General features: G+C 47.8%; 1 protein-coding gene across 4 annotated transcripts in view; it reads right to left on the bottom strand.

Annotated features, from left to right (window-relative positions):
- The window catches only part of Slc43a2 (solute carrier family 43 member 2), a 50,080-nt gene that overhangs the window by 9,866 nt on the left and 23,744 nt on the right, over positions 1–16,470 (bottom strand). For 3 of the 4 annotated variants that reach the window (XM_090350458.1, XM_090350459.1, XM_090350460.1), the window contains exons 6-12: positions 8,289–8,381; positions 6,927–7,060; positions 6,638–6,840; positions 6,137–6,283; positions 3,542–3,553; positions 2,864–3,002; positions 1,411–1,540 (exon numbers count right to left, since the gene is read on the bottom strand). In XM_090350458.1, the coding sequence (XP_090206584.1) occupies positions 1,411–1,540; positions 2,864–3,002; positions 3,542–3,553; positions 6,137–6,283; positions 6,638–6,840; positions 6,927–7,060; positions 8,289–8,381 (858 nt within the window). The remainder of the gene's footprint in view (positions 1–1,410; positions 1,541–2,863; positions 3,003–3,541; positions 3,554–6,136; positions 6,284–6,637; positions 6,841–6,926; positions 7,061–8,288; positions 8,382–16,470) is intronic. The other variant, XM_090350461.1, reaches the window with a different exon arrangement.

The raw sequence follows: 16,470 nt of genomic DNA, 5'->3' as shown, positions 1-16,470 counted from the left end.
GCAAAGAGCCTGCCGCTTGAAACGGGTGCCTGTCTCTCATGGGTTACTCTGGTTTGCATGCCCAGTGTTGGCACGTACACTTGACTACCTGTGGGTGCCCACACCTGCGTGCTCAACCTAGCTCAACACCTGGCCCCTTGTAAACAGGAAGGGCCTCTTCCCTTTCTCCTGGAACTGGTCTGACATACCATATGGTCTTGGGCTATGCCCGTTGGGAAGCAATGCAATGCCATCATGTATGTCTCTTAATGTGTGTTAATTTGGGGACTGGGCCAAAATCTACTGCCTGAATGTTATGACAAGCCAAAGGGTGGGGCTGGGCAGGTGACAAAGTACACATTGCTCCCAGTCTATAGCAAGTCAGGTTTTAAAAACATCAGGGATTGGGAGTTTGGCTTAGTGGTAGACTGCTTGCTTAGCATGCATGAAGACCTGGGTTTGATTCCTCCATACCACATACATAGAAATGCCAGAAGTGGTGCTGTGGCTCAAGTGGCAGAGATCTAGCCTTGAGGAAAAAGCCCAAGGACAGGACTCAGGCCCTGAGTTCAAGCCCCAGGACTGGCAAAAACAAAACAAAACATCAGAAAAGCTGGGTGTAAAAGCTGCGTAAAGCTGGGTGCTGGAGTATGTTTGTGAATCCCAACACCTATGAGGCTGAGGCAGGAGGAGCTAGAATTTGTGGCCACCAGAGCTCCACAGCGAGGCCAGGATCATTGTTTTTCAGTCCTTCCGGGCCAGAAGCCCTGTGGGCACTCTTGTACTAGATGGAGATGTTCCCAGCAGTGCTACTACTGACTGGCCACGCTTCTTTAGACACTGCATTCCAGATGTTTGAGCAAATGCAAAACAAGCAACCACACTACTGCCCTACAGTTCCAAGAAATGGATGATGATGGTGTTCATGGCATGCAAGGTAACCAAAAGACGAAGAAGAGCAATGTGTTCTCATGGAGAAGAGCTCTGTACAAGAACCCAAGTCTCCTTTACAGCTCTTCCTCCCACTGGGCATAGAGAAAACCATAAATAACAGTGGTTAAATAAAGCTCTGGGTACTAATGGCTCATGCCCAGAATCCTAGCTACTCAGGAGGCTGAGATCTGGGGATCATGATTCAAAGCCAGCTGAGGGAAGAAAGCCCATGACCCTCTCATTTCCAGTTAACTGTCAAAAAGCCAAAAGTAGAGCCGTGGTTCAAGTGGCAGACTGGTAGCCTTGAGCACAAAAGCTCAGGGATGGAGTCCAGGCCCCGAGCTCAAGCCCCAGGACTGGCACACACCACAAAAGGTCACATTGTCTTTGTTGATGGCGTCTGTGGCACATAATATAGTTTTCAGTGTCTAAACAAATGTCCTTCTCATTGTTCTATGACCACCCCCCTCCATGACCTCTTTTTTTGTCCATACCCACCTGCAGGGGCAGATTGGGAATGAGGCAGGTCACCCCAAAGCCTACGAGCAGCAGGTTAGTAAAGGCAAAGGCCCGCATGGCATTGGTGATCTTCTGGATCTGCCGGTCACGCTTCTTCTTTTTCTCACCTCTGTGAAGACAGCACACACCATGGCTGAGGAGTGGGGAGGCTCCCTGGAGGAAGTCAGTCCTCCCAGCAAGTCAGGATTAGGGGAACCTAGCTTATGGACTGATGCGAGACTTACAGCATATGTTAGGGGCTCTGTCGGGGCTAGACTAATTGCAGGACACTCCCTAGGCCACCTCTGGTTTTTGCATGAATGTGAAACTCAGTAGAAGGTCCCTGACCCAGGATGGTGACCCTCAGTACATACACTGCCCAAGGACGGGAGCTCAGGTGAGGGGAAGGGAAGCAGAGGTTCCCCTGGGCTTGGATGCGGCAAAAGCCTCACCACCATTAGCACTGAGTTCCCACAGTCCTGCAGCAAGCTGGTAATAAACCAGATAATAAGCCAACTAAGAGACAGACAGACAGACAGACAGAGAGACACAGAGGAAAAAATGGATTTCTCCTTTCGGGGGCAGGAGAGGGTGAAGAGGAAATAAATATGCAGCAGATGGAGTGGGGATGGGCACAAATAACCCCTTGGCTGTAGGGCCTGACCTAGATAACAGAGTATTCTCTGTAATTATTTCCTTGTGAATTAACTACTGCTGAGGCCAATCTCACCACCCACACTGACACCCAAGAGTGAAAGCCAAGTACCCAGAGAGGAGCAGGGAGTCTCAGACCTACTACTCCCTAACTACGTGACCTCGGGCAGGTGACTCAAACAGCTCACTTCAGTCCCCTCATCTGTAAAATGGGTACTATACCAGTCCACACCTCCCATGGTGTCAGGATGCTGAACTAAAGCATTGTGTGTTAAGTGCTTGGCACTGAGCCCGACACAATAAATAACAGCTTATTATAATTAAGGTGGAGTTGTAGAAGACAAGTTTAGCTTATCCTCTGATCTTACAGCCCAGCCCTTTTATAAAGTAGGGCTCCAGCACCTTGTTTAATCCTTACAAACATCAACAAATCCATTAGCACATGTGGTTGTAGCAGCTTTCTACTAGAACTGAGTGGAATAAACCCCGAGGCAAGTGGCTTTATGATCGCCCCATGCTGCTGGTTTGCCAAGGATCTGAGGCCTTCCTGGGGCCCTGGTCTTTCCTCTGGTGTCTCCCCTTCTTTCATCTAGCCCAGTCCCTCCCAGACTTCGTTGCATCAAAGACGAGGTGGGAGACACTGGAGAGCCAGTAAGCACTCAAGGACTTGAGAGAGTACAGGGCCCACTTCTCTCTCACCCTTCCTGCTGCCTATAAAATTGAACGTGCCCACCTTGGCCCTGCCAAGATAGTTCTTTTCAGTGATCTTTCTCTGGGGGCTGGGAATGGGCCTACGCACTGGGGGGCGTCTTTCTCCTCGGGCTCCTCAGAGGCATCTTCACATTCCTTTAGCCGCCAGTCCATGATGTAGCCGATAACAGGGGCTGTCAGCAGGCAGAGCAGCTGGAGTGCACCAAAGATGGAGGTGTACAGGGCGACTGAAGAAAAATACAGTGTGACATGTCACAGAGACCCGGGGGGAGAGGCCAGGTGGAAGCTGAAGGGACCTAGAATCTGCAGGCCCATTTCTGGGGTCTTCCCCCAAACCCTTTGCTTACTGCAAAGCCTCAAGTCCTTAACCTCTCAAATTCAAAGCTGGATCAAGAGACAGGTTACCTCATTTTCTGCTCCAAATTCACTGCCTATGTCCCAGAAATGGCTAATGAAATCCAGTATGTCACAATGATCCCCCACCAGAAGTTCTAGGAAGTCACGATGTCTTGAGAACCACAAAATTACCAATGCTCACAATTGAGGCTTTGTGTGACTAGCCATTAGTTTTCTGCCTCTAGAAATATACCAGGAAGGCACCAGTCTCAGGAACTTTGACGTAAGAGCATCCATCTTCAAAGAGACTTAAAATTATTGTAGGGAGGGTGTCAGGGAAATAGCTAAAAGTTAATTGCTCCCCCCCTAGATTCTCCCCCCACTAGTTCAGTCAAGAGGGACGGTCAAGGTGGGACAAACCCCTGCTTACCCGTGGCCATCACTGCATTGAAGAAGCAAAGGAAGAAAAGCACAAAGGAAAGAGGTTAGTGGCAGACAGTTGAAACAACTATTGCAAGTAGATGCAGAGGAAATAGGCTAGCTCCTAGTCTGGCCCACCCACCCTCCCCTTCCACCTGAGACCTTCCTTCAGAAGGCTCAGAAGTGGCTAAGCCTGGCCAGGCTCCCAGGAAGGATCTGAGAGAGAAAGAACTGTCTGCTGGTGCCTCATCACGGGGCAGGCCTACATTTGTTGGCCAGTGCTCTGATGGGGAAGTGGCATGCTGGGTACAGAAGGCCTGGCAGAAACCAAGTCCCCCACTAACGTGTGACCCTGTGGGAATGCTGTTCTGTCACCGTCATTTCCTGCTGCACTCAGACAGAGAAAGGTGCAAGAATCTGCCATGCCATCTGATACCCCCACCTACTCCTTGATCCAGCAGCAGCCACTCTAGACAAAGCCAGACCAAACTTCCTGCCCTGATTTCCTCTATTCTTTGAAACTGATTTTTTTTAAATTTAAAAATGACAGAGATTTGCTATGTTGCCCAGACCAGCCTCAAACTTAGTATTTTATTTTAGCTTCCTGCATAAGCTAGGATTTACAGGCTGGTACTATGGTGTCCAGCTCAAGCTGACCTTTTTTTTTTTTTTGGTGGCTGGTACTGGGGGCTTGGACTCTAGGCTTTGTGCTCTTGTCCAGCTTGTTTTGTTTATAGCTATTACTTTATCATTTAAGCCACACCTATACTTCTGGCTTTTTGTTGGTTAATTGGAGATAAGAGTCTCACTAACTTTTCTGCCTGGACAGGCTTTAAACCAGGATCATCAGATCTCAGCCTTCTGAGTAGCTAGGATTATAGGCATGAGCCACTGGCTCAAAATTGGCTTTTGAAAGTTTATGTAGGAAATACTCGGAAAAAAAATCCCCTGGGGCAGCAAAACTATTTTTACCTGAGTAAAAGACCAAGCTGTTACTTTGTGACTATAGAACAGGACAGGCAACCTCTGCCTACCCCAGGTTCTACAGTTCCATAAGTTTTAGTGCTTATAACAGGGGTGTCTGTCTACATTCTATTAATTTTATTAATTAATTAATTTAATGTCAGTCCTGGGGCTTGAAACCAGGGCCTAGGCATTGTGAATTTTTGTGCTCAAGTCTAGCACTCTACCACTTGAGCCACAACTCCACTTTTGGCTTTTTGGTAGTGTGTTAGAGATAACAGTTTCACAGACTTTTCTGCCTGGAATGGCTTTGAATTTCAATCCTCAGATATTAACCTCCTGCATAGCTAGGATTAAAGGCATGAGCCACCACACCTGGCTAGTCCATGGATTTTTAAAGAGCATTACATAAGGTTCTCCCACTTGCAGTGTTACACACATGTATTCAGGAGACAGGAGGATTGCTTGAGCCCACAAATTCAAGACCAGGAAATAGAGAGCCTGTCTCTTTATGAAATGTGGGAGTATGGCTCAAATGGTGGAGTACCTGCCTAAAAAACAAAGGCCCTGTGTTCAAAATCTTACTACAGCCAAAATATACATACATACATACATTCACATTTTTTTTAAATTTTAAGGGTAAATTTTGTGGAATCATCACTGAACAAATCTAAATCAGTTATTTTTTTCCCCTGTAGGGTTCTCCATGGCCTTTGCTCTGTCAAGTATTCAGTATAACTTTGCCTGTTGGATTCTCCACTTGTCCAATATCATCTGATTCCCTTGGCTATCTTTTTCTTTTGTGAAAGCAGAACTTATTACTGTTCCAAACTGGCATCTGCTTCCCTACAGAGCATCAGCTCTTCGGTACACACAAGAAAACCAACAAAAAGCTGCACACCAGTGAGCCTGCCAACAAAGAGGCCTTGCAGACTGCTGGTCCTGCAGCCGCCATGGCGGCGGCTGCTGCTGCTGCTGCTGCTGCTGCTACAGATGACTAACGCTGACTCAGCTGGCCCAGGGAGGCACGGAGGTGCAAAGGCGCTCCTCAGATGAAGACCTTCTGCTGCTGTTTTCCTACTGGTTATCTAGCAGCCCTGTTTACCAGAGCTAACAAGCCTCGACTAGATTACTTGTTCCTGGGAAGCCTCTGTTTCTCTGTTTCCCAGTAGAAGACACAGATCCCAGCGTGGCCCTAACTGCTGTGTCCACTGGACACACATCCTCCCCTGGAACCGCAGCCCTCCAGGCACCATGTTTGTGGTCTTCAGGAATCTAGGTGGTGCTGCGCTTGCTGCCATCAGCAGCCCCCAGATGTAGGCCCGAGGTCTGCTGTTTCATTCACACACACACACACACACACACACACACACACACACACACACACACACTCTGGGCTCCCCCACCAGTACTGGAAACAGACACCCCACACCCTAAACACAAGGAGCTATTTCAGTCCCTTCCTCCTTCCTCAGCTGGGAAACTCTGACGGGGACATAGAGAACCGTCAGGCTGGCAGTGACGAAACCGCTCAGCTCGGATGGGCCAACAGGCCCAGCTGATCCAGCCCGGCCTCACACCTCCCAGCTGGTGTGGCCAGTGGAAGTGACCCAGTGTCCCCTGGGACCCAGGGGTCACCTACCTGTCTTCTGGTCACCGCTGACCAGGAACTCGAGGATGCTGTTCATGGCCCCCATGTAGAAGATGAGCCGCAGCTGTGTGACACACATGGTGACCAGGCTGAGCAGCAGGATGGGGCTGAACACGCTGTGCATGAAGGAGGGGGCCGCTGTGGGGAGAAGGTGGGGGCTCAGGGCTGGGAACGCGGGCCCCTCACCCTCTGGGGGCTGAGTGCCAGGGAGGGAGACCCAATGTGCTGACCTCATGCTGGATGTGAGGAGGGGAAATGAGAAAAAGGCCCTGCCCTGGGAGAGGCATGGCGCGGATGCTGGATGGAACAGCGCCTCCCTCCCAGCCCGCACTTCTCTCTTAATATGTTTGCTTATAAAAACAAGGCTGGTGGTGCCGCTGCCCTGTGGGGGATGACGTGGGAATTCAGTGAGACAGTACCCACCCAATCTGGGGTCACTGCCTCCAGGTCACAGGACTGGGGCGGGCGGTGGATGAGAAGGTGAGTGAGTACCTGCAGCATCTGGCTGGCACTTCACTTCCAGGTCCACGGTGGACAGGCACAGCTTGTGGCCCTCCTGCAGCGCGGCTTGCTCCTTGGCACTCCGCATGGAGCTGCCCACGCTCAGGCGGCGCCCCACCGTGGTCACCTGCTTGTAGAACTGCTTCCCTGTGATCTTGTGGTCAAAGCCCAGCCAGCTGAACTTGATCTTCACCCTGCAGGCCATAGAAAGGTATCTGTTGGTGTGGCCCAGGACTCCGGCAAGTGTGAGGGTGGGGCAGAGAAGCACAGGCCAACTTACGAATAGTCCATGTCCTCTGGCCCAGGGAAGGGCTCCAGGGGCCAGTTAAAGAAGCAGTTGAGGAAAACCAACCCAGAGCAGCCGGCCCAGACCACGAGGATGATGATGAAGGAGGCGCCAGAGTCGTAGATAAGCTGCTCAGCACCATGGGGTAGAGGTGGGGACAAGAGGGCAGAGTTAGCTGGGGGAGTCAGTTAGAGTGGGAAAGCAGGGGGACGGCACCTGGCTGGGCTTTCTCGCCCTGTGCTGAGTGAGCTTCGTGAGGAACAGACCCTTGCCAGCCGGCCTGTTAGGCCATCAGAAACCCTCACATCTAAAAATCCCAATTTGTCTGCCTTGCATATGCAATTGGACCAAAATATTGCCATGTTGGTGAGGCCTTGGCGGGCTGTCCCATCACACCTGTCTCAGGCTGACAGTGATTAGAGCTGGCTGTCTTTTGAGTCATTTATTTGTCTGCCATCAGCCTAACTCCTTGCGGACAGGAGGCTGCCAGCCTCATCCACTGGTGTTTCTCTAATGCCTTGAAGAGCACGTGTGACAGGCTCCCCTCTGTACTCAAGGGGCGTCCCTCTGTGGAGCCATGTGATCTCAGCATAGGAATCGCTGAGTACCCAGCCTGTTGAACATGCCAGAGGTTATTATCCTGAGAACCAACATGAGGGTCCCCAAAGTGCTGGCACACAGAGAGGAGGCCGGCATCTAGCCACTTGGCAAGGAGTATGCGGGCTTCTTTACCATTTGAGAGCAAGAGGAAATCCACAGGACACCTGGCCGGAATCCAGATGCCCAGCCGACTACTCTATGTCTCCTGCTCATCACCACAGCACCCGCTGGACTTCTGAGTGTGGCTATAACTTGGTGCCAGCCCCTGCCAAAGCTCTGGCAGAGCTATAGGACTGGCTGAGCCTGGTGGACAATGAAAGCCGTGGCTTTATCCTGACTTCTACAGGCTCAGAATCCTGCCTGGGAGGGAAACAGCTGAACCAACTGGGCCAAGTGCAGTACTTGGCTAATGGGAGCAGCAGCCCAATAACAACAGAGTAGGGAGGGGACTTGGGTCACACACTACAATGACACGCCCACATCGCCCATCCCCCCATGGTTTTCTTTTCTTCTGTGGTAACAGGTGCATCCTGCCTGAGTGTGGAGAAGCCATCCCCATCACCCACAATACTCCTTCCCTCCTTCCCTCCCTCCCTCCTTCCCTCCCTCCCTCCCTCCCTCCCTCCCTCCCTCCCTCTCTCTCTCTCTCTCTCTCTCTCTCTCTCTCTCTCTCTCTCTCATCAGATGTAGGGGTGGCACAGCCTTTGGGAGGCCTCTGCCAGGACACTAGGATAAAGCAAATGGCCATGCTCTCACCTTGATTCCTGGGAAGGTGACTGCTGAGGAGGCATAGGATCCAATCATCAAGGCAATAAACGTGGAGCGAAGGTCACCAAACATGTTTGGCAGCTGAGGGGAAGAGAGAGAGGGAAGGTTTAGGAAGAGAGGGAAGAGAAAATGTCTAGGCGGCAGATCACACTGTCCCTCCAGATAATCCACAGAGTAAGCCCAGCGTAATGACTACTAATTGTAAGGTTTCCCTCCTGGGACAGCAGTGGATGAGAAGAGGAAGGAGGGAGAGTAAAGGAGAAATCCAATTCCAGGTAAAAGGCGATGGCTGTTTGATTTTCTGGCTGGGCTCACCCTCGTCCCCCAACTCTAGTCCTGGCATAGGCAAAGGGCCTTCCATAGAAAGCCCCCTGAAAATAAGAATCTATTTAGGGATAAGAGTGTCATTTTATAAATTAAAATATCAGAGTCCCAGAAGGAGCAGATGTCAGCAAAAGCTGTTTTCAGTTTTGAGAGTAGGTTTCTGGAAGGTGCTGATAAGAATTCTTGTCAGTTCCCTCACAGCTGACAAGAGAGCTGGTTGTTACTGCTTTTAAACTTGTGGGTCTTTTTAAATTTAAAAATGTTTCTATTGTTATTATAAAGGTGATGTACAGAGGGGTCATAGTTATCTAAGTCAAGTAATGAGTACCTTTGTTTTTCGACAATGTCAACCGTTCCCTTATTCCCAGTGTTTCCCTCCCATCCCTACCTACAAGTTGTATGGTTAATTTTCAACATAGTGTCTATGAGTACCACTGCTGTATTTGTTCACCCTTTGTCCCTCTGTTTCTGTGCTTTCACATTTCTAAGTTGGAGCAGGGGAGCCTCTCCCCACCTAACTCCACCCTAGTTATCAATTGGCACCCGACAGGGCCAAAATCAGAAAGGCTCAGGCTCTATTCCAAACACAGCCACTCTGGCTCACAGCCACTAGCTGTGGAGAGAAAGCTTGTCAAAAATGACTTTATAGTGGAATCCTCAATGATGCTGCAGAAATCCAGGCACGGTAAGATAACACGCAACAGAGTTGTGGACTCTGATAGATCTGGGGGGAAGCACATCCTCCCAGACAACCCGCTATCTGTTCCCCTCCCGGGAGAGACCATGTGTGCTGCGGCACATTTCGGTGCACACTGACAGTCCCTGTTCAGGATGCTCTCGGAGTGATGTCAAACTATTCCATTGAATTCAGGCTTGTACATATGCATCTACACTATGTCTCCCTCCCTCGTTTGTCTTGATTTTTTTTTCTGGTGGTGCTGGTGTTTGAACTCAGGACCTCATTGGGCTTTATTGCTCTTGGCTGGCATTCTATCACTTCAGTCCTATCTCCAGTCCAGCAATGCCTCTAGTCTGGCATTTTGCTGATTCGTTTTTCCCCTGCAGTGGCTTGGAACTGAAATCCTCCAGGTCTTAGCCTCCTGAATATCTGGTATTATAGACATGAGTGACTGGCATCCAGCTTGAATCATTTTTGTTGTTGTTGTTTTAACCAAAGATGGCTATAGCTGGTTGTAGTGGCACACACATATAATTCCAGCAATCAGAAACTGAGGCAGGAGGATCTTGAGTTCAAGTCCAGTTTGAATTATAAGGGGAGCTCTAGACCAACCTGGGCTACTTAGGGAGACTGTCTCATAAACAAACTAACACCTGTGGCCGCTGCAAGAAAAACTCATGGCTACTGATGGAGGTAGTTGTGACCGGCTTTGCATCTCTCTATCCTCATCATTGCTGCTTGTTTTCCCTACATTTATACATGTACAGTAGACATCAAAAACCTCTGTCACCCCAACAGCACCATCAAGAAGGTGGAAAGGAGCTCCATGTCATCTGTCCTGGAAAAATGCAAATCAAAATCATATAAGACACTACTTGAAACCAATGAAGGTAGTCATAATTGGAAAGGCAGGGGATGCTGGTGAGATGATAGAGGGCTTAGAACTCATATACTTCCAGTGGGAATGGAAATGGTATTGTCCTTTGGAAAACAGTCTGCCAGTTCTTCAGACAATTAAACACAATCTACACAGAGAAACCCAGTAAATGCCTGAGAGAAACAAAAACATATGTCCACATAAAAACTTGTATGGGAAATGGCTCATGTCAGCTACTCAGGAGGCTGAGATATGAGAATTTCTTTTTTTTTTTTTTTTTGCCAGTCCTGGGCTTGAGTTCAGGGCCTGAGCACTGTCCTTGGACTTTCACAAGGCTAGAGCTCTACCACTTGAGCCTCAGCACCACTTCCGGCTTTTTTCTATGTATGTGGTACCGAGGAATCGAACCCGGGTCTTCATGCATGATAGGCAAGCACTTTAACCACTAGGCCAAACTCCCAGCCCGAGATATGAGAATTTCATTTCAAAGTTAGCCCAGGAAAGTGAGATTCCCATGAGATTTCAAGTAGCCACCAAAAGTCAGAAGTAGAGTTGTAGCTCAAATGGTAGAGCACTAGCATTGAGCAAAAAACTCAGGGATGGTGCTCAGACCCTGAGTTCAAGCCTTGGGACTGGTGCACACATGTGCGCACACACAGACACACACACACACAGACTCTCAAATTCCATATCTCTTACTGTACTGTTCATAAAAGGGAAATAATGGAGTCAGCTGAGGTACCCAGCAACCACTGAGTAGATAATGCAAGTATGATACATAGGTACCACGGACTATTACTCAGCTATAAAGAAAAATGAAATTATGTCCTGTGCAGGAAAATGGGCGGAACTAGAGAACATCAAGTTGAGCAAGAGAAGCCAAACTCAAAAAGTCAAATCACAGACATTCTCAACTCAACTGTGGACTCTAGAATTAAATGATTCTGGAACATGAGTGTATAAGGGGAGGCTCAGGAGCATTAGCAAGAAGGGGATGGTGGAGGGGGGAGTGGGAAGGAAAGAACAGGGAGGGTGAAGAGAATGTTGGTACATTACATACATATGTATGTATGAAGTCAGCATAATGGAACCCATCAAACACTGTCCAAAAGCAGGGAGGATGAACGGGGTGCATAGGAAAAGACAGGAGGTGGACTTGCTCAAAGAACACTGTGGGCACTGATGGAATTATCATAACGAAACCCTTTGTATTATTAATGTATGCTTATTTTTTTTCTGATCCTGTGGCTGGAACTCAGGTCCTAAGCTCTATCCCTGAGCTTCTTTTGATCAAGGCTAGTGCTCTACCACTTTAGCAACAGTGCTTCTTCTGGCTTTTTCTGAATAGTTTTTTTTTTTTTTTTTGCCAGTCCTGGGCTTGAGCTCAGGGCCTGAGTCCTGTCCTTGGATTTTCTCAAGGCTAGAGCTCTACCACTTGAGCCTCAGCACCACTTCCGGCTTTTTGCTATGTATGTGGTACCGAGGAATTGAACCCGGGACTTCGTGCATGCCAGGCAAGCACTTTAACCACTAGGCCAAACTCCCGGCCTTTTTCTGAATAGTTTATTGGAGCTAAGAATCTCCTAGAGTTTCCTCCCCAGGCTGGCTTTCAACCTCAAGCCTCAGATTTTAGCCTTCTGAGTAACTAGGATTGCAGGTGTGAGCCATTGGGCTGGGCATTGTATGTTAACTTTACATTTTAAAATTATTTCCTATAGAGTGGGCTACATTGTTCTAGATTTCTCAAAAAGGTTAAGAGGAGGAAGGAAAGAGAGATGCAGGAGACAAAGCAAAAGGGATAGGTTCACTCTATGGCTGGACGTACCCAGGTGAGCATGAAAAGAGCCCAGCTGTACTTTTGTTGCACCTGCCACCCAAGTAGCCACCTACCACCTGTGAGTTCAAGGCTGGGTGCAGTACTACATCTCACACATATAGGTAGCCACATGCTGGTTATACCAGCAAAGCAGCCTTGGACAGAAGGCATTTCTAGGGCTATATCCACCTTGGAAAGTCCAAAGATTGGGTCTGCCTAAGTGAAAGAAGGAAATGTTCCTGCCTGGGATTGCACTCCAGCCAAGACAGGTGAAGAGAGGAAGGATGAAGGAAAGAAGACGTAGAATCCCGTCTAGCAGATGGAGACCAAGAGCCTGGCCTCCGTCAAGCCAGAGAAATGGTTTTGTTCTTGAAAATGAACCTACTGCCATACAGATATTACTTCATTAAGGCGAATTCCCCACAGTAAAATTACCTGAGGAAAGAAACTTTCAATAGGGCTAGAAAATAGTCCAGGAAAGCAGACGCTACCCTGCCATTTTCTTTCTGAGACAGGAGGATTACAAACTCAAGGCTATCCTTGAATGGTTAGAGGCCAACAGAACCAGGCTTGAGGCAAGCCCACAGCCTTGCCCCCATCTGAAGTCTTCTGGCTGTAGACTCAGAACAGAGAAAACAGGCTGATTTTTCACCTGTTCATGAATGAGACCATTACCCTAACTCTGGCCAAGGACAGAGGATTTTTTTGTCGTTCCTCCTGCTGGTAAGCTTCTCCCTGCCTGAAACATTCTTATCAACACTAAGAAAATTCTTCTCCCCAACAAGTTATTTTGGCCAGCCATTCCTAGAACTTCAACAGAGCCTTAGGGCAAATCACACTATATCATTTTCTGCCAACACCTACATCTTCTATTTTAAATTAGGAACTTTTTCCTGATCAAAAAACAGTAGTGGGCCGGGAGTTTGGCCTAGTGGTAGAGTGCTTGCCTAGCATACACGAAGACCGGGTTCAATTCCTAGGTACCACATTCATAGGAAAAAAAAGCCAGAAGTGGTGCTGAGGCTCAAGTGGTAGAGCTCTAGTCTTGAGAAAGTCCAAGGACAGTGCTCAGGCCCTGAGCTCAAGCCCAGGAATGGCAAAAAAAAAAAAAAAGAAAAGTAGTGAATCTCTGGAGGCTGAGGCAGGTGGATGGTAAGTTCAAGGATAGCTTGGACTACTGAGAAAGACCCTGTGGCAAAAAAAATAAGTTTCTCTGTTGTAAAATGTTTGAAAGAAAATATACATTAAAAAAGAGTAAAGTTGGGGCTGGGAGTTTGGCCTAGTAGTAGAGTGCTTGCCTAATATGCATGAAGACCTGGGTTCAATTCCTCCGTACCATATACATAGAAAAAAGCTGGAATTGGTGCTAAGGCTCAAATGGTAGTGCTCTAGCCTTGAGAAAGTCCAAGGACAGTGCTCAGGCCCCGAGTTCAAGCCCAGGACTGGAAAAGAGAGAGAGAGAGGGAGGGAAAAGTTAAGAAAAATGGAGAGCCAGGCGCAGTGGCTCACACCTGTAATCCTAGGGATTCAGGAGGCTGAGATCTGAGGATCACAACTCAAAGCCAGCCCAGGCACTATAGTCTATGAGATTCTTAGCTCCAATTAACCAGGAAGTGATGCTGTAGCTCAAGAGGTAGGATGCTAGCCTTGAGCTGAAGAGCTCAAAGACAGCACCCAGGCCCAAAGTTCAAGCCCCATAACCTACAAAAAAAATGGAGAGAATGAGGGAGAGAAGTTAATGGGATACACTGTATAATGTATGGAAATGAAACCCTTCATGTACAAATAATATTTGGTAGTAAAAAAAAAAAATCCTTAAGTGAGCTAGCAATGTGGCTTAGTGATAGAGTGCTTGGCCAACCTTACATGAAGCCCTGGTTCTATTCCCTCTATACCTCATAAACAGAAAAGGCTAGAATTAGAGCTGTGGCTCAAGTGGTAGAACACTACTCTTGAACAAAAGAAGCTTAGGGACAGTGCCCAGGCTCTGAGTTTAATCCACACTATTGTCCAAAAAAAATCCTTAAGTAATGATTCTCATATAGCTGCAATAATTTCCACATATATGCATACATATATAGCACTCTTTAATATTTTCCATATACATATATATATATATACACACATTTTTATGCCAGTACTAGCACTTGAACTCAGAGCCTGGGTGCTATCCCTGAACTGTATCTACTTAAGGCTAGAGCTCTACCACTTGAGCCACAGCTCTACTTCCAGCTTTTTGGACTCCCACCTACAAAATTTTAACATATGATCATATGGGAGCATATTGTCTAATAATCTTTTTTTGTTGTTGTTGTAGTATTCAAACTCTGGACCTGGGCATTGTCCCTGGGGTCTTCAGCTCAAGGCTTGTGTTCTACCACTTAAGCCACAGCACCATTTCCAGTTTTCTGGTGATTAATTGGAGATAAGAGTCTCTCAGACTTTCTTGCCCAGGCTGGTTTTGAACTATGATCCTCAGATCTCAGCCACCTGAGTAGCTAGGATTATAGGCATGAGCTACCAGTGCTCAGCTTACATCACATTTTTTCTAAATCTAAAGAAGGGCTTTTTGTTATTGTTGTTTAGATCTTCTTAAAACAGGGTCTTGACATATAGCCAAGTCTGGTTTGAAACTCACTTTGTAGCCCAGGCTAACCTCAAATGCTCAAGCTTCCTCCCTCCACCTTTCTGAGGGCTGAGATTACAGGCATGAACTACCATCCCCAAACCAGAAGGTTTGAAATAGGTAGCCAATATTTTTGTAGCTTTTAGGAATTACCTAGTGTTTGTATCAGATGAAGTTGCTCTGAAAAGAATTTTAAGGTTGACCTTGACTGCTAAAACCCAAAGCATAAACATCCTGATAATAATCAATTGTGTGGCCACAAAAGAGTAAGTACAGGAGAACACAAGTTTCTCTGTGGGGACAAATTACTTTTCTTTTACTTTCCTTTTCTTTTTTCTTTTCTTTTTTTTTTTTTGCTAGTGGTGGGGGTTGAACTCAGGGCCTGAGCACTGTCGTTGGGCTTTTTCTCAAGGCTACAGCTCTACCACTTGAGCCACAGCACCACCACTTCCACTTTTTTCTATGTAAATGGTACCGAGGAATTGAACCCAGGTCTTCGTGCATGCTAGGCAAGCACTCTACCACTAGGCCAAACTCCTGGCCCCTTACTTTTCTAAATGGTAATATAATTTAAGTCTTTTAGGCTTCTTGTCCCCTTCCTTCTAAAGGTTGTCTTCCTGCCAGGGAATTTTTATCTCATTGGCTATGCCCAGGAACAATCTAATGAGATTTCCTTACCATTAAAGTAATAACACAGGCTGGGAGTTTGGCCTAGTGGTAGAGTGCTTGCCTAGCATGCAGGAAGACTGGGATTCAATTCCTCGGTATCACATACATAGAAAAGCTGGAAGTAGTGCTGTGGCTCAAGTGGTAGAGCATTAGGCTTGAGGAAAGCCCAAGGACAGTGCTCAGGCCCTGAGCTCAAGCCAGGGCTGGCAAAATAAAGTAAGAATACACACAGTAGTTGTAAACTGTTTTTCTTGTTTGTTTGTTTGTTGCCAATCCTGGGCTTGGGCTCAGGGCCTGAGCACTGTCCTTGGGTTTTCTCAAGGCTAGAGCTCTACCACTTGAGCCATAGCACCACTTCTGGCTCTTTTCTATGTATGTTGTACCGAGGAATCCAACCCGGTCTTCATACATGGTAGGCAAGCACTGTTCCACTAGGCCAAACTTCTGGAACCACAATCTGGTTTTTGTTGTTGCTTTAGGTCATGAAGTTTGAACTCAGGGCCTCGCATTTGCTAGGCAGGTGTTCTATTACCTGGGCCAACTTCTAGCCCTTTTCTCTGCACGTGGCTCAAAGCTAGGTTTCCTGGCTTAGCTGAGACAACAGGTACACACCACCACACCCAGCTTCTTCCACTGAGGTGGAATCTTATGAATTTTATTGTCCCCGCTGGCATGGAACCAAGATCCTCTCAATCTCAGCCTCCCAATGTAGCTAGGGTAATTGGCATAGGCTACTAGTGCCTGACCTCTTCCTAGTTGGTGAAGGTCAAATTCAGGACTCACAAGTGGTCAGGGGTGGACACAGCTAGCAGACTACACAGCCTTAGGCAGTTTTACATGGCCAGGTCTGATACACACAGTTAAGTTTGGGTCTAAGGCAGTTCTCCCTACTCTCCTGCCTCTTACGTGTTCCTTATTTAGCAAGTGAACTGAGTCCTGCCCACTGGAGATTTCCTACATCCCTTTGGATGCTTCTTTTAGACCCATCCTCCTCTGCCCGCGCCTCCCCTCCCTGGTCCTCCTTGGCTGACCTCCCCACAGTCCAGGGCCACACCACAGAGTGATGTGCATATTTGCCTGTGGACTCACCCTTGTTTTTCTTCAGTGAGGGGGTCTCCTCCCTCACGCGTCTGCCCATCCCTGCTGGATCACTCTTTCCTCCTGTGTCTGCCTGGCCTG

This window comes from Megascapheus bottae, chromosome 17 (genome assembly GCF_031878675.1).
Source record: "Megascapheus bottae isolate mThoBot1 chromosome 17, mThoBot2.hap1, whole genome shotgun sequence".
Classification (NCBI taxonomy): domain Eukaryota; kingdom Metazoa; phylum Chordata; class Mammalia; order Rodentia; family Geomyidae; genus Megascapheus; species Megascapheus bottae.
Note: the sequence above shows the minus strand (reverse complement) of the source record. Positions and strands in the feature narration are given on the sequence as shown.